This window comes from Trachemys scripta, chromosome 2 (genome assembly GCF_013100865.1).
Source record: "Trachemys scripta elegans isolate TJP31775 chromosome 2, CAS_Tse_1.0, whole genome shotgun sequence".
Lineage (NCBI taxonomy): Eukaryota > Metazoa > Chordata > Testudines > Emydidae > Trachemys > Trachemys scripta.
In genome coordinates this window covers 151,068,121-151,094,621 of record NC_048299.1, presented here as the reverse complement: position 1 = coordinate 151,094,621, position 26,501 = coordinate 151,068,121, and the positions used below count along the sequence as shown (strand labels likewise).

Sequence of the window (26,501 nt, the reverse complement as noted above, 5' to 3'; positions counted from 1 at the left end):
ATGTAGGAAGCATCCACAATACAGTGCTTTAGTAGCACAGCTGTAGTGTGCCACTGTAGTGCCCGGAGCACAGACATGGGCTAAGTCTCACTGGACTTCTAAATCACTTGGATGCTTTTGAAAATTTTACCCAAGGTTCCTGCCCTGATGATATTACAATCTAAATACAGAACTTGTTTAGCTTGTAAACTATATAAGACCCAAATAAGATCTGAAGCCTAAAACCTTGAAAGTATCTGGAGTATTAAATAACAAAACTTTTGGTGGTTCCTCCTAATTTAGTTCCAAAGTGCTCACTGGGGTTTCAGATCAGGAAACATCATGAATCTTCCTGCACCAGCAAAATTCTAAAGTTCTGAGTTTCATTCTAAGGCATCAGGGGAAATATCGAAAGGTGGAGATATGAGTGTAGTGTATTCTGTGTAGTGAAATTGGTATTCAAGAAATACCCAATGGACCCAAGTAAGTGGGTGCTATAGCGTTTCCCAAAAGTAGAAGTGACACCAGTGTTTTCTGTTACTAGACAGACCAGACCATTTTAGAGAAAAAGTCATTGCCACCAGCTGTGTCAGTTCACTCTGAGGACATGCTAGGGCACATGAACTGGAAACTGACAAAATAAATGGAGCCGTTCCAAAAGCACACAAAGGTGGCAGCCCAACAGGTATAATGACACATGAACACACATGCAGTACTGTCCGTTTTACACAGCCCTGCTCGGTGTTTACAGAAGAAGAGCAGGTCATATGAGAAATGTTTCTGCTCGGGGGTCCAGAAACACTGTGTGCATACGTTCACCCATGGTAATGGAGAACGGGACCTGGGGCATGCCCCTCTCTCCTCTGACACCAAATTTAAATGACTCCACACTCCCCTTTGCCGATTATTAAGTATCTATCTTCTCTGCATGCAACTATTTTGTATTTCCATGTCACTAATATCGGTTCTTCGGGCTTCAGTAACTGGTATTCTAGGCCTCTTCCTTTTCCCTTATGATTTGCCTGTGTGATGTGCCCCAGCACTCCTCCCAACTCCCATTCTAATCCATAGGTTCTAATCCACTACAGAATCCGGACTGCTCCAAGCCTTAGACTTGAAACTGGGTTTGAAGCAGTTTAAGCTCCATTAGAGAATGCACAACTGAAGGGGTGGCAGTGGCTACTGGCTGCTACAGCTGAGTTTTTAGTCAGATTAACTACTGCAGTTGTCCCAAAGATTGGTAATTTTGTATTTAAGCACTTCTTTTCTGATCACTTCCTATGAAACTACACATTCTCTGTAACATACCCTCTGTCTCCATCAGCTCAGGTAACCAATGGCCCCCTTCTAAGCCTCAAGATACCACTGGTTCTCCATGCCCCCCAAATTCTAATACGTGGCCCTATTGCAAACAAATCCACCAAACCATGGGGTGAAAAGAAAACAATTTTATTATTTTAATTGCAGTTCTCAGTGTGCTGGGCATTTTCCAAAGAGATGAAGATAGAGTCACTGGCCCAAAGAGTATACAAGCTAAAAAAAAATCACCCAAGCAGAGAAGTATTCTCCAAATATGACATCAATGATTTCCTATTCCAATCTGCTGTCTGACAGAAAATCTCCAATGAGCTACGATACTCCATGGTGCTTTCATTCCAGGTGGACTGTTTTAACACATACTTAAACATTCATTCCACATCTTATCAACCAAATAAAACACATGGATTTCAACTGACCAGCCAAGAGTAAACGTGTACTTTTGTTGTTATGGGATCAAAACTGGGTTCTTTTTCGTGGTTAAGCTGCCACGCTATTAAACAAGCAGCAAAGCGTTGCGCACAGCCAAGACTAGAATGAACCAGAGTATTTTTTTTAAAAACGTACTCCATGCTGCTCCAGGCATTTGAGACCGAGACTCACAGCAACAAAATATAGCTACAGAAACAACACATTTAATAAAATCCCCCCCTTGGTTTTCAATTCCAATTGCTATAAGGCCAACATTTTAAAGTGGAGACCTACAGGTGTAAATGTCACCCTCATTTTTTGCAATCCCCTTTTCTTAAATATCTTCTGAGTTTGCAGGTTCAAATCCACCCAAAGTCAGTAGTGACTGAGTCACTGCAATCTGATGGCTGTTTGGTGGGTAGTGAGTTTGGTGAGCTTCGGTCAAATTCCAAGGGGATATGAGTCCAGGCCAACAGAGACCACCACTACTGGCACCCACGCTGGCTGTCTCTGTAGACTGAAAAGCTCCAGAGACTGATCTCCCTTTCTCGCTGCTAAAATTGGTCCCTCCAGGACAGGGTGGATCAATGAGGGGGCAGCTTGCATAGCCAATGCCTGGTTCACAGCTCTGCAAAAATCCACGACAGCTGGTGCCTTCAGGTCAGGTAACCAGCACATAGTAAAATCACCCTATATTTCTATGGTTGTTCCGGCTGTAAAAATAACCCCAGACTATTGCATTCTATTTATATGTCTGTGTGAACTGTCCTGGTTGCAAACCAAAGGGGGCCGACATGACTCAGGCTCGAGTCCTTTGACGGCTGATGGTATTTTTCCCCCTGTTCTCAGCATGAAGCTCCATCCCGTTGCAGATGTACTATTCAGAAGAATTTCCCTTTCATTTGGTCAGCAATCAGTTCTTTCTAGGCTTAGTTGCAAAGGGTGGGGAGGCTCGGGATGAAACGGAATGTAAAGATGCTGAGTGGTTCCTGACATTTGCTGATTTACCCATTATTGTTCAATTCTCCCCTCTACCTGCAGTGCCTGGGGGTGAAACAAAGGCATCTCAGTCTATTTGACATGAGAGAGGCCACAACTCTCACAAAGAAGTTACTTTTCTATGTGGAGTAACGTGTTCCTCAAACTCTCATCCTGCCCTATCTTTCTTGGGTTCCCTGCCTAGTCGTCTTGTGTGCACTCTGCATATCAGGGACTGAATCCTCTTCTTCACAAGGCAGCACATCAAACACCCCTCCCCACTCACATCCCCAATGACATTTATACAGAGACAGCTGCCCAAGCATTAGTCTTGTTTCACCCCCACAGTAACAGTTGGCTACCAGTCACTGCATTCTGCACACCCATGTGCCTCTGCTAGCTACTATTAATTATTATTTCTATTACAGTAGCACCCAGAGACTCCAACTGAGACTCATGGACCATCATGCGACACAAATAAGTCCCTGCCCCAGAATGCTCACAATCCGGGTTTATGTAAAGATGCAACAGGTGGATGAAAGAGACAAATGCAGTGGGCTGCGAGGGCAAGGTAACAGTACACCAAGCACGTTATGCATAGTACCCAGCAGCTTCAGCTCTCACTTAGATTTCACCAGCCTGGAAACTTAATGGCCGTAGGCATCTGACACGTAAAACAAAAAGCTACTGATAGAGTTACCAAGTTAAAAATAATGAGCACTAGAGGTACTTTGAAGAAAAGAAACCATCTAGGTAAGTTTCCACATTCAAATAATTCCTCCCTCCAACCCACCTCACTCACTTTTGGAAGCTTGAAACCAAAATCTGTTCTCCTTACTGAAATGCTTTTTGTTCCATGCACATTGGTTAGTTATTGTAAGATTGCTCCCGAGTGCAGACTTAGGACTTTTAACTGAAGTGCTCTTTAAAACCCCCCAGTGAATTACATTGACTTTGTAACAAATCCAAGAAGGGGTCGAACTTTGGGCTTTCCAGCCATGATAGAATCTTTGTAACTCAAAGGGGCTGTTGTAATCAGCAATGTGGTAGAGAGGAAATGATGCAAGACCAATGAGCACCACAAGAGGATGGAAAGGCAGTACTGTGAAGAGCCTTCTTACTCTCCTGGAGGAAGGGTGCTATTTGATTTCCACATGGCATCATTTCATTGGACTCAGACTCCCTTAATGGGACTTGGCAACAAGAGGGAAGAGAAAAAATTGTGTAGTTAAGCCAAACGTTTTATTATAACCACAAACTTCTGCTGGGTATGTGCCATCCCATCAAACACAACGAAGATCCCACCTAGACAATGCAAGTTGTGTGCATAAATTGGGTGCAGCAGAACAATTAACACAAGACATAATAACCCCTTTGTGTCTGACAGTCGAGTACCTTGAGCCAAAATAATCCTGAAATGAAGTGAAGCCGGAATACGAGCCTGTACACCCATGACTAGGATTTTGTGGACTTCACAAACCACAAGCCACACCTACCCATCTTCTAAGTAAGGCTATGGGTGGATAAGCAGTGCACAAAAGCAATGCTGCTCCTATGCCGTTCCCCAAAGAGCATCATGTGCAGCTAGAGGGATGGGACTCACCCCGCTTCAGCTTTAATGAGAGGGGGTGGAAGGGAGAGTGTAATAGACACAGTCACCTAATTCACCAGGCCCGTTAATTTCATCCCACCAATGCTGTTACTCCGGTATTAGAGATTTCAAATGTTAGTCATGTGCAGTGGAAACTAATTATGGCAAACTTGCTGGGATGGAATTCTTGTTCTAATGAAGCTTAGTTATCGAAAGGTCTCAGGGAACACCAAAATCTTTGGCTAAATCAAGGGAGCAGGGTCTAGCAGACTCTGAAGTCTACAACCCAGGTTTGTGAGCTCTGGAATACACTTTGCCAATCATGCCCAGCCAACTCACTCAAGGTCAGCCAGTAACACAGTGGGCGAAGGATACACCCCGAATTGAGCAGACTGAGGTGGGGAACCCCTGACCAACTCGTCCAAGGTTATTGGGGGCGGCTATGCTCTGAATTCCTCTCTTCCAAGAGTGAAAATGAGCTGACTGGCTTCCCCTGCTTTGCCTGGCAGTGGTGGGAGGCTGTGCTCCAGGCTCAGAGCTCACTGTGGAGAGGCACAAGCTGCAATTCTTTTCAGCCACCTGCCGACTCAGATGACCCAGTCCCCACTGAAAAGCATGGTACAACCCCAGGGTGACCCAGATGAACTTCAGTTAGCTGGGACTCCACTGCAGCTTGAACAGTGTAACTTGTGCTTAGAGTGAAGTTGTCCTGGGGATGGGGGGAAGGGGAGAGAGAAGGGAACTGTCTCCACTATATGAGGCATCCACTGTGTACTGGATTTAAATAATAAACATTCTGCACACAGATATAATTCTAACAGGTTTAGGTCCTATCGCTGGGCATCAGTTTAATTGGGCTGCATTACTATGTCCTCTATCGTTCCCCTGACAGCAGGTCCTCTCTGTATATTAGATCCTCCCACCCAATCTCCTCGCCTCTGTACAAGCTCAGTGACAGATGCTCTTTTCAGGGGAAGAGGAGGGGAGAGATTATTCCGTCTGGAATTGGATTTGCCCAGGTTTAGGTGGAAACAAAGTAGTGACATGCCGGAGGGTGTGGGGGGTGGGAGATCACTTCAGTTCACCAGCTGATATTTCCTACAGGGGTTTCCTTCTACCTAAAGAGCTACACGGTGGCTGACACTTTGCCCTTCTTCAAAGGATCAGCAGCGAGTGGGCACAAGGAGTCATGACTAATTCCTACTGCAGCCCAGTCAACTTATTTTCCAGTGCTCCTACTAGTACTAGAGCCTTTTAATCACAAAAGCTTTGGTGAGCTAAGCCTGCCATGTCAGAATGATTCTGTCTCTCTCCCTGTGTTGGAATTAGCATGCTCTGGTGGGAACCAACTGCTAAATTCTGACAACTGCCCTTTTTTTTTTTTTTTTTTTGTGGTACAATCTTGTGAGTGGGAGATCCTCTGCATAACCGCTTCCCTTCTGATGAGCTCTGGATGGAGCCCTGGAGATGCCACACCTTCCCACTTCCTGCAGAAGCCTCCAGAGGCCAACATCTGGAATAAAATGGAGAGCTAAAGCAGATTGTACTGCTGCTCACAAAAGCCCACACAGATGGAATGTCTCAGCCTGCAAGGGGGAGGTAAACTCGGAGGTCTATGCTAACCAGCTTAGCTACAAAGCAGTCCGTCACTTCCATACCCTGAAACTAAGAGGAGTGTAAATCTGAAGGTCAGATTCTCAAGGGAGATTGGTAGGTTCAAATATTAACTCTCGTTCAATCTGAGCTCCTGCTCTACCATTAGGAGGGCTAGCTTCAGAGGTGATAGTGGAGACCTTGGTGTGTGGCACTATGTGCAGCAACACAGTTTTATGTAGTATAAGGTCTTTCAGACAAACTGCATCCTGAAACACTTTACATAGTTAAACAATACATTATGGCACAGGGAAAGGGAAATTCACAGCTGCAGACAAAGAGAATATGTACTCATATGAGAGACAAAAATCAGATGGGGCGGAAATGTCCAAAAACACTGTTCAAGTCATCAGGCGATGCATAGAAGAAGGCTCTTGCGCCAGCAGAAAAGAAACCAGTGCTAGATAGGTGGATGGAGCAAGTAAGGAAGTGAGACAGTCAGGATCTCTGCAATCCAATAGAGAAAGTCAATGAGGGATTTAAAAACAAAAAAAGGGTAAGTTTGAACTGGATCTTGAAATAAACAGGGATCCAGTGGATTTGCCTGAGGCTGGGGGTTGTATTTCTTTGCAGAGAGCAGCATTCAACACATGAGGTCTGGAGCACTAGAACTTGGGAAGACCACAGAAGAGTGAAAAGGAGTCAAAGGCCCTCATTAGGGTTTCAACATTGCCGTTCTTTAAAAAGGTCCCTTGCTTAAATTTTGCACTACCAGTCTGAAGCAGAAGCAGAGAACTGTTGTTCTGCAGCACCACAGAATGACACCATCCTTTAAATAAAAGATTACAATTCATCAATATTGGGAAGTGACAGAGTAAACCCTCCATCTCAAGGGGAAACTTCACGCCACAAAAAGCATCTTTGACACCGTAATACAAGTAACCCACACATCCTAAGGAATTAGCAGTGGTGGGAGTCCCACAGAGGAAGGATCAGGAATGTTAGTCTGTACAGGGGATTAGTTCACCAATGCAGTTATAATTATAAAGCCAATGTCTCTGTCACACTAGCGATCAGGACGCTTCTTTTAAAGCAGGTACGCAGGTTAATTCAGGGATTGCTACTGTGAGCACTACAGCTTTCACAGGACAAGGACCATCTGCTTAAGCAGGGAAAATACCACAGCCAGCTGCAAGAAACAGTGCTTGGGAAAGGACTTTCAAATTCATCAGAATACAAAATGCTTTTTTAATTTTCTTTTAAAGCAAATGCTGTGCAGCACAAATTAATTCATGCCTGAGTACTAAGCATCTCAGCCTCCTCTGATAAGCTTTCCTTTGGAAACAGTTATATTCAGCGATCTGAACCACTCCCCCTCCTCCATCTGCTCAGAAAGGATGAACAAACAAGCCATTGCTGAAAGAAGGAAGGAAGGAAGCATGTTCAGTCATCTCCCAGGAAAACTGTGCCAGAATGAAAGAGCCCCCTCCCTTAAAAAACAGATCCCGAGACCAAAATACTGCATGTAGCTGGGACTCCCCCTCACCCACAGCGCAAGGATGTGATGGTCAAACACAGCAACAGGTTCTGCTCACTCACACTCCCCTCCCACATACACACACAAAAATGGGACGAGTCAAAGTGCTGGCTTGACTCACCAGCCACATGATCACAGACTGGATCTAAAAAGGGGGAATTGGTTTACTCACTGTCTTGGGTACAATCTGTTTCTTGGGCTGCCCAATCTTGAACGGAATCCTGGAAAAGGGAGGAGGGAGAGATAAGGAATATGTAAGCGAACAAGAATAGCTGGCCTCACATGCGACAATGTCAAAAAACACGTTCCCCAAGCTCTTTCTTAGAGAAGGATTTTTGGATGCCAGCTTCAGTGGAATAACATCCCAGATCCTGGTACTACATTCAAGATAAAGTACACCTCCCTTTGGAGTCGGCTTCAGCTCTGGCATCAGTGATCTTCCCAAACAGCAGTGCCAGCTGGGTCTCCAGCAATGAAATCCCCCTTTTTCCTCCGGTCAGTGTCCTATTAATACAACTAAGGGCTCTAGATGTCCAAGGCACTCCTTGGCAGCACAAAGGTCTGAAGGTGGTGCAAAATTTCAAAATAAATCTGAAAGGGGAGGCGGGGGTGGGGAGGAAGGAATCAAACACTGCAAATATGTACAAAGAGAACATTAAAGGGGGGGAAGGGAAAGACCCTCAAAAACCACCACCCAAGTGTCTGGAGTTTTGAGCTGCTTCAAAGGATTTTTCTTTCAACAGCTGCAGCGATGGCTCACCTGCCAGCTGAACAGCCTTCATTCTTAAAAACCTTAATATGGTTGTGAGTACAATCTGGATGAGCTATTCCCCCCATCCCCCATAAGCTAGTTGGAAGGTGAAGAGTGCTCACGATGTATCCATTTTTGGCTCAGTCAGATTGTTGTGGTCATAGTCATAAAGCAATTAAAATAATTAAGTTTCTTTCCCCACTTGATAACCAAAGTAATAAAAACACAATAATTCAGCCATTGCTTTTAATGTATTAGACTAATTTATGTTGTCTGGTTAAAATTCATGGTCCATAATGTTCCCAGTTTATACTAAACCCAGTTTACAGCATATTATGCTGATGTAGCTATGGGGAGAATTCAGTTACATATTTTTTAAAAAGGAATAGCCTTATCCAGGAATGGTATCCTGTCTCAAACAATGTTCTGTACCACATGCAAAACAGAAGGTGCAGAAGTCCCCTAATGGTCCTGTGCAAACAGTAATAAATTGTCACATTTTTTACTAAAATTGATTTTAAAAATCTAATTTAGTTTATATTATTTAATCTCTTAACCAGTTAATTTTTGTCAGTATTGCAGAGTGAAAATGGCTAGTCAGTTTCACAAATGTCTCTAATCAGTTTCACTTACAGGTTGAAGGGTTGTTGAGGAAAGTTTTAATTCAAACTATGCTGATTTCCAATGATTATTTTTAACGGTGAAAACATTGTTATTACCCTATCGGTTTTGTAAAATCTCTTATATACAACAACTAACTTTTAGGATTAAACTACCAGTTAGAGACTTCTCTCTGCAAGCACCACTCCACAAACACCACACCATATGAGACAACACTTAATATGGGAATGACAGCAAAAACAAGATCATCCAATGACCCAATTCCCTCTTTGCTTCATTTCAGCCAATCATAGTCAAACCAATGGTATAATTAGCAACCAGTAATAAACCTAGACTGCAATCCATACCTCCTGAACTGACCATGGAGTAAAAGTCAACATTAGTCACAAATGTTTAAATTTAATTTCTGGAGTACTTCCTGTTTATTGTTCTCCAGCATGGCTGATGTAATTTTAGGCTGTTAACCCCTTCCAGTTCCACTGGCAGTCACAGCAACCATGAATCACACTTCTTCTATAAACAAACAATCGTCTAGCATATAATGAAACAGTCAATAACTGGTTGTGGTGCCTTACTGGAAGGAATAGGAAATTAAAGATTTTTCTTTTTTCTACATGGGCAAAAAGTCAATAAAAATGGGGTGACTCTCTTATTACCCTCTAGGCACTGGTCATACTAATTGAAGTCAGTATAACCAGGTGCTATCTATCATTAGAGCTAGTTATTTGTGACAGTGAAATCTGCATCAGTAACTGCCCTCAGGTAGAGGCCAGGAACAAAACTGGGGAACTGAGGGGGGAGCAGTGGGATGGAGAAGAAGAAAACTAGGACCAAATACAGCTCCCGGTGTAAACAGATGCAACACCGTTGCTGAATTTGGACCTGCTGTGCCCAGCCTGAGACTGGTTGATAATATCTTGCAGCAGGCATTGCCGGGAGTTCCTATAGAAACATAACACGGGAAGATGGAGATTGCTGGCAGTAAGTGAAGAAAGCATGTATAAATCAAAGCTTAACCATTTGATCTCCTGTGAAATATACAACATGCAGCTACTAGAGTGGCACCCTGAGGTCCCACGCATCACTGACACCATGCTGAAGTAATCAGCTAACAAACGCACCTTTAAATACTTTGCCCTTCTACATGACGTTACAACAGAGGATCTCCGAGTGCTTACAAACACTGAATCTTTATCTCCATTTTACAGATGGAGGAAACTGATGCACAGAGAAATTAAGTGATTTACCAAAGGTCACAAAGTGAGTCAATGGCAGACAGGAATAGAACTCAGGAATCCTTATTCCCAGTCCCTGCCCTAAGCACTTCAAATCCACGAGTAGAGATGTGGCATTAAATAGAGATATTATGGTGAGTGATGTTGTACCGATAAGAGGAGGTGGGGGAAATTCCACCAACAGCACCCCATTTGAATGCATTATTTAGTATTCATGTTGCACCATGAATTGCACGGTGTATTACAGAAGAGAGAGAGAGAGACATTGTCCCAGCCCCAGAAAGTTTACAGTCCCAGCCAAAGAACAGTTAACACTGTGCACGATTAGGGATAATTGTTTCTCTGTTGCTAATGATTAATCTTAGTTAACACAGAAATGAACACAGAATTTAAATACAGGCCCCTTACAGAGGCTCTGAAACACCACCAGCCAAAGAGGACCATTCAAACAGAGATGCCTCCAGCAAATTAATCTGCAATAGACAGAGTGGCCGGCTGGAAAACGCAAAGAGAAGCAGTGAAGATAGGTATAGTTGTGTGAGTCTCTAAACATTTGTTTGCAGTGGTTTTGGAGCTGTGCTGATCCCAGGATATGAGACAAGGTGAGTTAGGTATAGGGTTGCCAACTTTGGTTGGACGAATTCCTGGAGATTCATCACATGACATTATCTGTAATTAAATATTCATCTTTAATCCTTGGAGACTCCAGGACAATCCTGGAGGGCTGGCAACCCTAGTTAGGTAATATATTTTATTGAACCAACTTCAGTAGGTAGAAGGTGCAAAATTTTGATTTCCTTTCCCCAAAGCTGAAGAAGAGCTCAGCGTAGCTCGAAAGCTTGTACCTTCCACCAACAGAAGTTGGTCCAACAACAGACATTGTCTTGCCCACCTTGTCTTACTAAAACATGACCTTTCACCATTTACTTAATCAGACTTCTCTACCCAATACAGCTTTGCAATCTCATGAAGTATGGGGGCTTCCTAAGAAAAGGCAGCCGCTCTGGAAAGTGTGAAGCATGGGGAAAAACCGACTGTCAGTCTTCATTAAAGAGCATGACAAAACTAAGTAAACTCTAGTAAAACAGGGATACTGGAAACTGACCAGATTAAATCACAACTCATACTAGGCTTGGATCCTAGTGTTCTAAACCAACAAAGACCAGCAGCTGAGGGTGCAGGCAACTGGTAGTTTATGTAACAACTAATTGCAGGATGGAAGGGGATGGAGGAATCCGGGCTCAGACCGAGGGAGTATTTCAGGTCTTCTACAGCACCTGAGTAGCCTGGTTGAGCTTAAATTGTATCACTCCTTCCTCCTACCTTTAACCTGAACTGACATAGTCTGCTTTAGCGCTTGCGTTTCTTCTCGAGCCGAACTAGAATAAAACAAGAAGCTCAGGTCAATTAATGGATAATGGGATCAGCCCATCCTGTTTCAGATGGCTCACTTTTCTTTAAACTACTCATTACATTACATTTATGCAATGAAGGGCAGTGCGGGATGTGAGCTACAGGATATTTCAACTCCATCTCAGTTGGGAAGGAAAGGATTTTCACATCCAAAAAGTTCTGTGTACAGAGGAAGAAACAAAGACTATTTTCTTTCATAGCAAAAGAAAGTCAACAGGATGTTCAACAAAGCTACAAATATACTTTGAAACAGCAAGTATCTCTATTAGCATCATGATGCCAGTTGGCTAATTATGTCTGTCTCAGTAAAAACCTTTTTAAAAAACCCGGTTCACATAATGTCTATTTTTTTATTTAAAAAAAAAAAAAAAAGCTATTTTATATTTTGAGACAATTTTCCTGGTTTAATATGGCTCAGTGAAAAAGCAACACAAGAAAGAAGAACAGAAAGAATAAAGCAATGAAGTAGTAAGAAGATCAGAACCACTGATCTTAGCTGAGATTTTAAAATAAATTGACACACCCGCAGCTTTGAAATGCAGTTGAAAGAAGCTGCTGGCAGCAGAGAGAGAGAGAGAGAGAGATGTGCTCCAACAATCTGAGCACGAGCCCGAGAGCCAATAACTCCTCCTGGGTTCTAATCCCAGTTCGGACAGTCTATTGCCGTGATGCCTTGGGCCAGCCATTTCACTGCTCCGTGCCTCAGTTTCCCCATCCGTAAAATGGGGATAATATTATTACCTGATATAGTGGGATGCACAAATTAGCAGCTGTCAGAGTGTGTTGTAAGATGAAGAGTCCAGGTATTATTAGCCTGCCTGGATACCACAGTGATGAGCATATCAGAAATAGATCAGATTGACATACGGTTCCAGATCTTTTACTATGTGTTACGGAGCCTCCTCCTGGTGTGCCAGAGCCGCAAATGCTACCCTAGAAACCTGAGCACGTTTCCACATAACCTAGAGGAGAAACCTGGACTTGTGTGTGTTTTGGTTCTATTATTTCTGCGGAGCGAGAGAAAGCTGGGGTTGTGTTTGGGGTGTGAAATCCCTTGAAATCATGTTCATAAACAGTGTGGGCACGCTGAGTCAGAATCGGAGTTTTCCCACTCTGAAGAGCTCTCTGGTCAGATACAGCCATTTACCTCGGCGAGCCACAGTAACAATAATGCCATGAAGATTCCTGGCCTCACTCTCCAGGCTGGCAGGGGGAATGCGGTGAAGGCAGCGCACACAGCTCCCATCGGGACGCTGTGAGTCATTCAACGGCAGCCTCTCTGGCTCGTTTGGGAACACCGATATCAGAAGGGAGGCTCCACCTAGTCTTCCTCAATGGAGGAGGGTGAAGAGAGCGGTTGGGGGGCTTAAAGTAAGAAAAAAGTGTAGGTGGATGGAGAGAATCCTGAAAGCATCCCATCAGGGAAGTTGAGGAACCTCTGGGAGGGGAAGGTGGGGAAGGGAGGGAGAAGCTGTGGCTAATTTTCACTGAAATTTCCCCCAACCCCAAAACACTAACATCCCCCCTATACTCTCTATGTTACCCCCAATGACCAATAACTGACGCCTCAAATTTTCTGTATTGTTTATTTTTCAAATATTCTCTAATAAAATTTATACCTCTCCATGTACAAGCTCAGAGCCACACACCAAAGGGTCTAAGGCTGTGTCTACTCTACAGCTTATGTCGGCAGAACTTATGTTGCTCAGGGATGTGAATAAATCACCCCCCTGAGTGACATAAATTACACCGACATAAGCACCGGTGTGGACAGTGCTATGTCGGCGGGACAGCTTCTCCCACCAACATAGCTTCTGCCACTTGCAGAGGTGGTTTTGTTATGCTGACAGGAGAGCGCTCTCCTGTTGGCACAGAGCGTCTTCACCAGATGTGTTTTGATGCAGCTGCGCCACTGCAGCGCTGTACGTGTAAACATGCGCTAATTCTCCTCCACATGCACAGGAGCGTCGCAGATAAACCCACCAGGCAATGAGGAATACAGCCCAATGAGATTTGCAGGGCACTTTCTGTAGTCCCCTCTGAAAGTAAGATGCAGAGGAATCGTCCAACTGGATCAGACCATGTAATTCCTAATCTAGGGCTGCAGCTGTGGTTTTACCTATTCTCCTGTATAATAACGTTCCCTCCCCCCAGCAAAACACTCAATTTCCTGACAAACCTTGCCCACTCTTGCTCCCTAATCAGGCATAGGCCAGAAAAAATGGAGGAGGGCTATCAACCTCAGGAATTTAAATGGGGGAAATAAGCCTAGACTGCAACAAAACACATGATAACGCCTTCCACTTGAGGACCACAAAACACTAATCAGGCTTCCTATGACCTCTCTCAGGTAAATAGGGAAAACACATGAATATTTTCAACCACCACTGAAATGCAACTGCTTCTGGGGATATGAACAGCTGCTGTTCAACAGTCACAGCAATCTCCAATGATGGTTTAGGACAGGAAGTAAGGAAAAAGCTGTATGCAACTGAAAGTGGAGGGAAAGTTGGAGGGGGCAGAATGTATTTACCGACAATGTACATGGTCAGGACCTCAGGGTTAACACTCAGACTCCTGCAGAAAGTGTCACAGCCTCTCTAATAACTATAAGGGGTCAGACTAGGAGGGCTCACTGAAAAATTTCTGTTGAAACCCATTTCCAACTCAACAAATTTTTTCATGAAAAGCGTCTGCTTTCCAAGGAAAATTTTGCTTTTTCATCTAAAAAACAAACGCTGCATTAAGTTCACCTTAATTAGGTGACAGGAACTTTCTCAGCGAAGTGCTGAAAACCCTCAATTCCCATTCCCTACACACACCATCTGGGACCTTGTCTACATTAGCAAAGCTCCGGCAGCTGCCAGCAGTGGGGCAGCTACTATGTTTGTCGCAACAGTGGAAGCATTAGTGTAAAAGGGGGTAGGTGCTTCTCTCACAGTATGATTCAATGCGGTTCCGTGCAGCTTTTCATGACATGATAATAAAAATGCCTGGGCCCTGTCTACACTAGCAACCTTAGGCAGCTGATGAAATATGGGTAATAATTCTGCTACTATAGATGTGTCCTTGCAAGAAGTGGGCAACACCTCATAGGATCAGGGTGTAAGAGAAATTATTCACTGCATGCTGACAGTGTGCTTGGTGCTGTACAATGCCTTAGTGAAAAACTTATACAACCACCGAACCTCCAAGTCTCAGATAGCTGAATAAGGAGTCCGAGACTGTCCCGGCCTTAAAAAAAAAACGCTATGACCTTATACAATGCACCAGCAAGTGTCCAAGGAGCAGGGGGGAATTCCAGCCCCAGCCCTCACAGGTGAGAGATGCATGAACACAAGACACAGTTGGAATTAATATATCACATCACTCTGGATGTCTTGCTGTACTACACGGTGTCCATGGAAACCGCATGCACCGTCCCACCCCACTCCCCCTTCTTTATAAGAACTCATAGCAACCACTCCAAACAGAACACTAATGCGAAAGGAAAAAATTATTCAAATGGATCACAAACAGCTTATGTTAAGAGAGATACTGCGCCAAATTCTGTGTTGACTTCTGCCCGTGAAGCTCCATTGGGAGGTCAGTGGGATTGCCTGGGGCATGCAGCAGCACAGAATTTGGCTAAGAGTACTGGACACCTCTGAAATCAACTGAAAAATATACAGACTTAGTAGCCCTGGGTTTCAGTCCGCCCTGACAAAGCTATAGGGCATCAACAAAACTGGTCTCAGCGTGAGCCCTATAGCAGGGGTAGGCAACCTATGGCACGCGTGCCGAAGGCGGCACAGGAGCTGATTTTCAGTGGCACTCACACTGCCCAGGTCCTGGTCACCGGTCCAGGGGGCTCTACATTTTAATTTAATTTTAAACGAAGCTTCTTAAACATTTTAAAAACCTTATTTACTTTACATACAACAATAGTTTAGTTATATATTACAGACTTATAGAAAGAGACCTTCTAAAAACATTCAAATGTATTATTGGCACGCGAAACCTTAAATTAGAGTGAATAAATGAAGACTCGGCACACCACTTCTGAAAGGTTGCCGACCCCTGCCCTACAGCAAAGAAAAAACGCATAATGTATCCACACAGTTTATGTTGATTTAGACCAGCCTCAAACTATAATCCTTTAGTATTTAGTCCTTTTTGTTCCAAATCTGCTTCCCCTGAGTTCAACGGTGTAGTACTAAGCCCATAGACTGTAAGCTCTTTGGGGCAGGGACTGTCTTTATCCCTTGTGTCCTCTGCAGAGCCAAGTCCAGTGTCAGTACTAAACAAATGCAATAACAATGTCAGAAGTTATTCTCCCACCCGTTCCAAGATGATAATGAAAAAACTAATGATATTTTACTCACCCATCAAAAGAGAATTACTCACGCCAGGTGCGTGGGTGAACAGAATTTTGCAAGGCTGTTTTAGGCCCTGACTATGCTACAAAAATAACCATTTTAAGCGTGGTTGTGAAAGATGGTTGTGGTTTAACTGTGTTATAAGATTGTTTTTTAGTTGCCTGCATGGAAGCCCACCACCAAATCATGTGATAACCATGTTAGCGTTAAAAGGGGGTGCTCGCATATTTTTTTCTGTACACACAGGTAAGAAAAAATTATGGCTCTGATCCTACAAGCTGGTCCACATGGAGGGGACCCCCTGAGCCTGTGTGGACCTCCACAGACGCCAATGGCTCAGGGGTTCAAGTCACACAGATTAGTTTGCAGGATCAGGAGCTACATTATAACACAGGTAACAACTACATTTCACTATAGTGTTTAAACGTGAGTACTTCTGTAGTACATGTGACCATCTGTGCTATAAAATCAAGTATCTAGGTATATGTAGGAAGTAATTATCTATGTAGCTATTTATACTTTGCTCACCACTTTGAGATCTAAGAGCTTTTTTGGATCAAATTTTATCAGATACTAAGGGCCAAATGCTGGTTTCACTGGGAGTTCTGCCATATACATCCATGAGACCATGATCTGGGCTTGAGGAAATACCCTTGTTTGCTTCTCTCCAGAACTAATTGATCAAACAGGTGCTAGCCTGCTATCATTATAAAGAAATTCTGTTTAAATTCCATCATGAAAAGTGGCATTTGGCAGAAAAGCCCTCAGTGCATGGGGCAAGGAGAATCAGCTCCCCTCTCATCCCTAGACACGGGCTTTCTAGTGCAGAGGTAACAGCGCTTCTCTTGCAGAGACAGAAGGCTGCATTCTCCAGAGCTGTCAGGCCTGCACTACATTCCCTTGAATTCCATACAGAAGTAAGTTCACTCCAAAAAGGTGACAAACAAGAATTCCGGGATGAGACCAAGTTTAAAAACTGTCAGCCTACGAGGTATTTTGTGGGGAAGGTAGGCCAGTTAACAGTTATAACCCATTGAAAATGGAGGCTTAGTCTAAAAAGTACCTTCTTAACTGTAACTGCAGCATCCCTTGACTATAGGAAGCTAGAAATAAAGCTCTTTGGGGCAGGGACTGTCTCTTTGTATGTGTTTGCACAGCACCTAGGAAGATGGGGTCGTGATATTGATCAGGACTCAGGACGTGACTGTAATATTAATAATGTTAATACAAAATAAACATTTATGTTGGAACTTGAACATGCCTGTCATTTCCCACCTGTTCCCAAATATACTTCCTCCCAGTACCTATGGAGTAGATGGGGTTCAGTGATCTAGAAAGCTGCGCTTTATTGCACGACCTGAGCTAAACATCAGACTTTACACACCGAAATCATTTGGAAATGGATTAACGTGGAAGTCTTGTTAGATCAAAACCTGGTAAGGGTTTGGGGAGTTAAACGTCACAGGACTATACAATTCATCTCCTAACTTTAAATTAATACTAGGTGCTTAGTCTAGTTAGTATGCTGGAACTGGAAAACTACTGGAAGAGGTGAAGTGTAGCTTGAAAACCTGCTTTTGAGATACAACAGAACTAGGTTTTAAGTAGTTTCTTCCATAACTACAGGTACCCTTTAGATTATAAATAGATGCTTGAATTGTAACTGAAGAGGAAAACACAGAAACCACTGGTTCAGTAATGGCCCCAATACAGCCAAAGTCACTCACATTTGCTTTTAGAGAATGGAGGTCAGAAGATCAGTACTGTATTTTCTACCCTTCCCCCAAAAGTGACCTGGGATCTTTAAATTTCACCTGTGACAGCCACAGGAGTAGAGCTCACTTTAATATATCATCTGAAGGACAATACCTCTAGCCATACAGCCCCCTCTCTAGTATGACCCTGAAATATCAGCACAGGAGAGGAAATCCAGATCCTGGTTTGGAACTTGAGCGGAGACCTCCTGGTCTCAAAGTGTGTTGCCACCTAGCCACACTAAGCAACTTGCAGTCCCCCATTCCTAACCCATAAACCTGCAGAAAAAGTGCTAAACTGCCTATGAATGCTGCGGTGACAGAGTCACTAAATACCTGCTACACCACAAATACTCACTCCAAATGGCTAAGCAGTGGCACAATTCCTGACAGCACCAGCAACCAAGCTACAACTTCTCAACACAGTCTCTGGGGCAGCTCATTTAGGAGACTATAATCCAAGCAAGACACAAAATCTTAATGATGCCAGTGTGGGTCACAGAAGGATCAAGATTAAAAAAAAATAATCTCATCTACCTACATAAAATATCCATCCCCAAATAAGCCTAATTCTGCTCTAATTAAAGTTGGCCCTAAAACATGGTAGAAAAAACATCATCTAGTCATATCCCAGGTGTGGAAGTCAGGAGATCTGAGTTTGATTCCTGCTTCTGTCACAGATTAGTCATAAGGCCTCTGGCAAGTCACATCCTCTCTGGGTCTCAATTTCCCCATTTGTAAACAGGGCCGGTTCCAGGCACCAGCTTACCAAGCAGGTGCTTGGGGCGGCCACTTCGGAGAGGGGCGGCACGTCCAGCTGTTCAGCGGCAATTCGGCGGATGGTCCCTCACTCCTGCTCGGAGCGAAGGACCTCCCGCTGAATTGCCACCGCAGATCGCGATCGCGGCTTTTTTTTTTGTTTTGTTTTTGTTTGGCTGCTTGGGGCGGCCAAAACCCTGGAGCCGGCCCTGTTTGTAAAATAGGAATAACAACACTGACTTTCCTTATGGGGCCGGGCAGCTTAGTCTGACAGCGTTTGTAAAGTGCTAAGGAAAGACAAAGAATTAATAACGCAGAACTTGAGTTACATCCATCCCCTTGTTACAAATAGGCTCTTTATAGCAATAGCACCTTTGATCCCAAGGATCCCAGTGTGTTTTATAAACATTAATTAAGCCTCGCAACACCTATGCGAGGCAACTATTATCTCCATTTTACAGACGGGGAAATTGAGGAAGAAAGACTAGGCCACCTTCCTCAAAGCACAGTGGTAAAGCCAGGAATAAAACTTTGTAGAGTAGGGGGAGAGGGATAGCTCAGTGGTTTGAGCACAAGCCTCCTAAACCAGGGTTGTGAGTTCAATCCTTGAGGGGGCCATTTAGGGAACTGGGGTAAAAAAATCTGTCTGGTTGGACTAAATGACCTTCTGAGGTCTCTTCCAACCCTGACTTTCTATGACTCAGTCCCTTTCTCTAATCACTAGGGTAAGCTTCCCACTAAACTTCAAAACATTATGTCCCAAGCTGCAGACATGCATCTGATGAGGGCCATTGTTGGAGAGAGGCAGCACGCTCAAACTAAACAAATAGTGATATATCAGCTAAACAAAGAAAACTCTCAGTCTTGAATGTTTGGAACAAGGCTCATCCTCTCTTTTTGCAGAACTCCCAGCAAGCAAAGTGATATAAACGTTAGACATTTTTTACACTGACATTTGGGAAGCAGGGCACAATCCCCTAGACAATAGGCCCCCTCTGATATGCATGCTGTTCTACAGAAGAATTTGTTACTGCCTTGCTTGTTCACAGTCACCGCAGCCTAAATGGTCCAAATGTGACCTCAGGAATCTTCCTACATCAGAGGCTGCACGTCAGTAAGACCCTTTCCCCTCCGAAGACGTACTGAATTCCAGACCTAAGTGAATGACACAATTCATTCAATAAGCGGCAGCACGACTTCACATTGGCCATATCTGCATGAATTAGCGACTATTACAGTTGGCATGGCCTGCCAGCCATTGACAACCGAACTGAGAGCGATTGTCTGTTTTATACAGACCTCAGAGTTCAGGTCTCTCACATTCATGTGGAAATGGGGCCACAACACGCGCAAAGACTGACGTTGATCTGTTGTGGAAGAAGAAAGGGGAATCACAGATTTCAGTTGAGTAACCCCACCCTTGACGGTGACCCCTCATTCCTACCCCAGCAAAAGATGACAAATTCATCTTCCAGTGCAAGCCACATATAATGTATGTCAGCTATTGCAGGCTAATGTTCCTGAAATAAAGCAGCTCCCCAGAGGTACACAGCATTTCTGAATTCTCTGATTCTCTGCTAAAGCTTACTGAGGGCCTCATATTCATTAATGGAGCAGTTGTTAAAAATCGTGTTAAAACACAAGTCATATGTGGCTCCCAATCAAGTGGCTCAGAAGGAACCATGTTTAAGCTATGCTCTACCACGGCTTTCCCAGATGGCTCCATCCTGAGAGTATGTCTTCACTGCAGTGTTAGCGCAAGTGACTCCTGTTGAGTTACCCTCGTTCGGGTGAAAGAGGCCACACCACACAATAATCCTCATGCTGCTGTGTCCACACTGATGCTGCTCTCACTTGTGTATGGTGCTAGGATTTCTGGGGGCATATCCCCTGGTTCCAAACTGCAGTAAGCTGAGCTGCTGCAGGAATTCCTTCTCAGGGAATTATGGGAGACCTCATCTGTCCTTTCTGGGCACAGGAATGGAGTTGTGGGAAAGGACCAACGGCACTAGAGTGGCTCTAGCCTGAGTCCACACTACACGAGTGGGCATGTTAACAGCTGATGACTTGTGCTAATCTGAACTTTAGCCTACTTGTACCACCTGACAGGCCAGTGAACTCAAGTGAAAAGCATCATTGTGCTCAGTCTAGGAGTAAGTCTACACTGCAACATAAGCCCAGGGCTAGTGGAACATGAGTCAGCAGACCCTGGGTTAGAGAACCCAGGGTTTGAGCGTCTACACTGATTGTCAGTCCTACGTTAGGAATTTTCTAACCTGGTCCCCAAACCGGGGTTCCAGCATCTACACTGCAGTACGCAGACCTGAGTGCAATCAACCATATCCCAGATCTCCTAGTGCCCTCCCGTCATGTGACTGCTCTAGCTCTTTGTTGTGCAGTTTTGGGAAAACCTGATTGTCCACTAAACTTGACTGTTCAAAGGACCAAGAAAGCCAGCCCATGGGAATGTGGGATACTTTTGGCTGACTCCCAGAGCCTGGGTCCAGTGGGGCTGCATCTACATTGCAAAGCAATAGGGCTTGAACCCTGGGTCCCAGACTCCCAGTTTGACTCAGGCTTGGACCCTTCACCCTTGTGGGGTCCTGGGACCCTGGGTTAGAATGATTTAGGTAAAGATGGAAGGGAGGTTAGGCTTGAGCCTAAGTTCGAACCTTGGGCTTATGCTGAAGTGTAAGTGCACCAGTTTGGAAAAGAGAAGACTGAGAGGGGACATGATAGCAGTTTTCAGGTATCTAAAAGGGTGTCATAAGGAGGAGGGAGAGAACTTGTTCACCTTAGCCTCTAAGGATAGAACCAGAAACAATGGGTTTAAACTGCAGCAAGGGAGGTCTAGGTTGGACATTAGGAAAAAGTTCCTAACTGTCAGAGTGGTTAAACACTGGAACAAATTGCCTAGGGAGGTTGTGGAATCTCCGTCTCTGGAGATATTTAAGAGTAGGTTAGATAAATGTCTATCAGGGATGGTCTAGACAGTATTTGGTCCTGCCATGCGGGCAGGGGACTGGACTCGATGACCTCTCGAGGTCCCTTCCAGTCCTAGAATCTATGAATCTAAGTGTTTTTGGGTGTGAACATGACCTGAGTTATAACCAGGGATCCTAGTTTTCTGATAAAAAAAACAAAATCCTCTGATTAAAAAAACATAAAAATCCACTTTTTTTTTTTTGCTATTTAAAGGAAACACTGAACTTTAGTTTCCCTAGCCACAATAGATATAGGTGTTAGTTGAACACAATGTTTTATTGATATATTTACCATTTTTAAGCTGACAGCCCGAGCACCCCCGCCTGGGGCTAACATCCCAAGCCCTGCCCATTCCCCTGATTATCTGAATTTTTGATTATCCGAGCTGGCCCAGTCCTAATTAGATTGGATAATCGGGGTTCAACTGTATTTGGTTTTATTTTCCTCACAAAATGTCAAAACTAAAGATTCTCTCTAAGAACACAAAGTCTGCATTTTTCCGTGGCAAATGGATTTCTAGGATCCCTGGTTACAACTCATGTTAACTTTGTAGTGAAGGCAAATCCTTAGTGTAGACAGGAGCTTAACATGCAGTTATGCTCTGAAAAGGGAATTCACAAATGGCATGATAAAATTCTGTTTACTGTCTCAGTTATTTCTGATCAAACTGGACTGGCTTGGTTCGAATATTTCTTTTCTAACCATCAACTATGCAGACTCACCAGGGATCTGAGGGTCAAGCTGGATTCTTTCCGGCTCATTCCTCACCACCAATACAGTCTGCATGCCAAATTTTCCCCTCAGTTACACCTGTGCTGTCAGATTGTCTTCAAAGGAATTGTAAAGTTGTAATTTGGCAGCATTTAGCTCTGTACTGGGAACTTCATTAATGACGATACTTATGATACCTGAGCCATCCGGTTTTATTAGCTCTGCAGTGCTAACAGGTGTAAAATATAGCAAAAACTGATTCTCAATATACAGGGAGTAAATCTGCTGAGCAAGGTGCTATTTTCACAGTTATTTTTCTGACCATAGCCACATTTAAAAGCACGTTTACAGACAAAGACTAAAGCTTATTTGTCTATTGGCCAGCCCTACAAACTCAATCTGGGATCTCAGAATCAAGCTAAATTCTCTCTCTCTCTTACTATTTTGGCTCTACATAATTAACAGGATTGAAAAATTGCTTAGGGCAGTAAAAATATTTTTAATTAAATGACCAACACACACAAGAGGAACTGTGGATGTGATCTGTCCCATAACAATGTTTTAGGAGTCTTGTACAGAGCTTTTAGCAAATCTGACTTGAACACACACACACACACAGAGGAACTTTTTTAAAGCTCCAACTAAAGTTATTTTTGTTTGAAGTTAAGGGTCCTTCTACAATGTTTACAAACCAAGCATCCCATCATTGTGTGAATGCATGAGAACCTCAAAGTGAAACTATCTATTTTCATTGCCCAGGCTGAACAGAACTAAAAAAGTAAAAGTGCATAAATGGATAAAAAAATACAATAGGTTTTTACTCTCCTTCCATTTTTAACAATCAGAAGTGAAAGAGTTAAGGGCATTTTAAGTAATATTACTTTTAACGTGACACGGTCCCCTTAACTTTAGGCAGATTTATAAATGTTTGGTTTTAGGATGCAGCCATTTATAGCATAGAACACAGATGATGCAGCGGTGTCACTGAAAGCTCGGGTGGAGTGATTCTGTGCAATTTAAGAGAATAGTAAGATTGATAGAGAGAGTGAAATGAATTGATTACTTTAAAATCTAAGTGCAGCAATGGGTGTTTCTATGTATAATTTACCACAATAAAGTGATGCATGAGTCAGGACTAAAAATACACTGATTAGGCTACCTGGACTATAAAGTACATATTCCTTTCTTTAAACAGTAGGGGAGTATAATCAGGAAGATGATTCTGTTCAACTAGAACTTTTTATTCAATGTATCCATGCCCTGTTTGTCTTCAAGGCAGATCTGCTGACTTTACGGATACAGAAAAGTTTCTGCTGTTATCCTTGAAGAGCCAACAGAGACAGCAGAGCGAACTGGAGTATCTTACAACAAAGTTGTCAGCAAACTTCTGATCCTAGAATCTTTATTACTTATGGTGACAGTAGGAGGCAGAGAGAACACTGCTGGATTTTTCAACTCTCAACTTGAATTTGCGGTGCCAGCAGCTAGGAAAAAAATCAAACATTTGACTTGTAAACTGAGACCATTTGAGCAGGAATCGGTGAGCAAGAATAAATACAAAACCCAACAAGGGTTTCTAAGCAAAACTTTATGTGGGGAAATGGAGGTTAGGAGAATCTACTCAGAAATGCTGCACATTGATCTGTTACAAAGCAAGAAATCAAGTTTTGTAGCCGGACAAGTAACTTATATTTGGAATTCTGGATAGCTGAGTAATTAAAGCATGTATGCAAGTATACTGATGATATGTGTACGTGACAATGTTTGGTCTAAATGTCTTGATCAAATGATTATTGGACATTACAATAAACATTAGAAATGCCTAAGATGGATAAATACCAATAATCTTGAAAAGAGAATCATCAGTTATTTTAATTTATTGCAAATAAAGCTTAGTCATTTGAAACCATGAGTGTGAAAGGCTGCATTAGTGTTTCAAGTATCTGATCACAGATCCATTTTCAATAATAACAGAAGAACAGACAAAGCAAAAGTGTACATTTATTTTATAATCATATTTGCAATCGGCAAGGAGGGTAGGTAAGGAGGAGGATTCAGTCAGAGAGAAGGGAGAAATGATTAAGAGGGGGGAAACCAGGAAGGTAGGGAAAGGTGTGTCTGGGTAAGCAATACGATGTTAAGCAAGTATTATGCTACTTTTGAGAAAATCAATCTCATTTTTGGGCAGGATGTCCTATGCATATATGCACATTGCTGTACTCTGGTCCTTACTCATTCCATCCCCTCCCTTGTTTGCTACTGTCCCATCAAAAATTAGGCCTCAAACCCACAAACATTTACACGTGGTTAACGTTACACATTAGTAGTGCCACTGAAGTCAGTGACTGGGGCCTTAGCTCTTCGGGGCTGGAAACATATCTATACATGCCTCTGTACAGCACAACAGTGGCCTGATCCTGCTTGGGGCTTCTTAGTAACTACAAATTCTTTGGGTCAGAGACCGTATCTTCCAAGTTGTTCTGTGAAGTATCCAACACACATTTACTTTAACACACAAACATTCATAAATAACAATACTTAACATTCCCAAGCTAAGATGAGGTATGCTGCCAGGCCTGTTACAAAGGCAGGAAGCCTTCCCATGAGGAAACTGGACAGCATTGCTAGAACACACGGGAGAGTACATACAAAAGCCCATCCCCCAGTCTACACTGTTACAATTTTAATAGCGATATTATGAGGTGCAAATAATGTCTGTATCACAAACATACTGAAATCCATATGAGAGGCAAGATACAAGCTAAAGTGACTTTGGCTAGTTCTGAACCCAATGTAGGTTTTATAAAACCTATTAATGACTGTTTCAGGCATTTAAAAAAATTAGCAAAAAGGTTTTGTTTTGCTGTAAATCTTCCTCTGCTGTGTTTATATTACAGACATTGTTAGGCAAGTATATAAATAAATAAGAATTTGGAACCAGATCCAAAACCATTTGAAGTCTATAGGTGCCTTTTAACTGACTTCCATATGCTTTGGATCAGACCATAAAACATGCTTCTCAGCCACAGACCAAGAGCTGCTTCACAAAGGGGAGCCAAATATCAGCCCCATATTGTATAGGGGGAAATTAACGTGCAGAAGGGAAGCAACTCTCACAGCAGAGCTGAGAGCAGCAGAACTAGGAACTCAGCTCAGGCTGTTTGACTCTCAGACCCGGGCCCTTTCTACAGGAACCTGGTGCTGTAAGGGGGGGCGAAGGGTCCTGAGAGTGAAAGGGACTAAAAGAAAGTGAAACTAACCAGCCCACTTTCACTCTCCAAAGGGAGTAACAAACGCCAATGGCGAGAAGTAAACAAGGGGCCACGTTTTCACGTTAACAACCCCACGTACACTGGGTCACACAGGTCAGTAAGCGAGGTGGCTTCCCGCCCCCCCCCAGTAACAAACCTGACAACAGCACTTTGCTACAAGGGAGACAGGAGGGTGGTGCGGGAGCTGGGGAGGACACGAGAGGGATGCGGATATCAGGTCAGTAACGGATGCAAGGGCTGGGGGGGGGGGGGCGGGAGAAGGCCCAGGGACCCGGGACAGAGGCGGGAGGAGGGCCCGGGCGAACGGGGAGTGGGGGGAAGGGGCTGGGCTGGGCGAACGGGGAGCCCCGGGTGTCTCGGGCGGGGGAGGGGGCCGCGGAGGCCCAGCGCGGAGGAGACGGGGAGACCCGGGACGGAGCGGCCGGCCGGGGCTGACGGCAGAGAAAGGCCAAGAGCCAGGGCCGGAGGAGCAGGACCAGCCCCCAGCGTCTCCCCCTGCTTCACTCACCAGCTCATGGTCCCCTCCGGCCCCGGCTTTCTCCCGGAAGCGCTTGTTCTTTAGCCCCGCCCTTCCGGAAGTGAGGTAAGCGGGACGCTAGACGGCGTGACGTCACGCACCGTCGGGGGCGGGGCCAGCTGGACGTTAGCATGCTGCCTCCCAGACAGCCCAGGCCCCGGCTGAGCCACGCCGTCACACGCTTTGTCGTGATGTCACAGTGCAGTATTGTGATGGCACGATGTGGAGCCGTGCTTTGGTGCTGTGATATCACTGTCCAGTGTCATGACATCACTGGGCTGGGCTGAGCTGGTGAGAGGCTGCGCCACAGTTTTACAAAGCAAGGCTGGCATGCGGCTGCCCTGCGAGGCTGCAGCAATCACTCCCCGGTTCTGCCATCACCAGCTCTCTGGGACGTGCTCCAGCCCAGCACATTGCAATGACCCCCAGCAGCCGTTCTCTGAGCCACTCCAGGGCCTGGCTTTGGGGAACAGCCTAGAACTTCAAACTCAGCTCCCAGCAATAGCTGCAGCTTAGCCCTGGGAGCCTTCCGAGGCAGATAAATTGACACCCATGCAGCTGAATGGCTTTCACAAAGTGGACAGCTTATGGGCCCGGGCCTATTTGCAGTGTGCGCATTCCACAGCGCTTTTCCTAGGAGACAGAATTTGCCCAACTTGCCTCGTCCAAAAATCTACCTCTGTTGTTGCACAGTGGATGTGCTACTGGGGGCTGCGTTG

At 44.2% G+C, this 26,501-nt stretch overlaps 1 protein-coding gene across 1 annotated transcript in view; it reads right to left on the bottom strand.

Annotated features, from left to right (window-relative positions):
* The window catches only part of BIN3 (bridging integrator 3), a 59,694-nt gene extending 33,845 nt beyond the window's left edge, over positions 1 to 25,849 (bottom strand). Inside the window, exons 1-2 of the mRNA XM_034761873.1 lie at positions 25,774 to 25,849; positions 7,579 to 7,627 (exon numbers count right to left, since the gene is read on the bottom strand). Coding sequence (XP_034617764.1) covers positions 7,579 to 7,627; positions 25,774 to 25,781 — 57 coding nt within the window. The 5' untranslated portion in view covers positions 25,782 to 25,849. The remainder of the gene's footprint in view (positions 1 to 7,578; positions 7,628 to 25,773) is intronic.
* Positions 25,850 to 26,501: the final 652 nt, after the last annotated feature.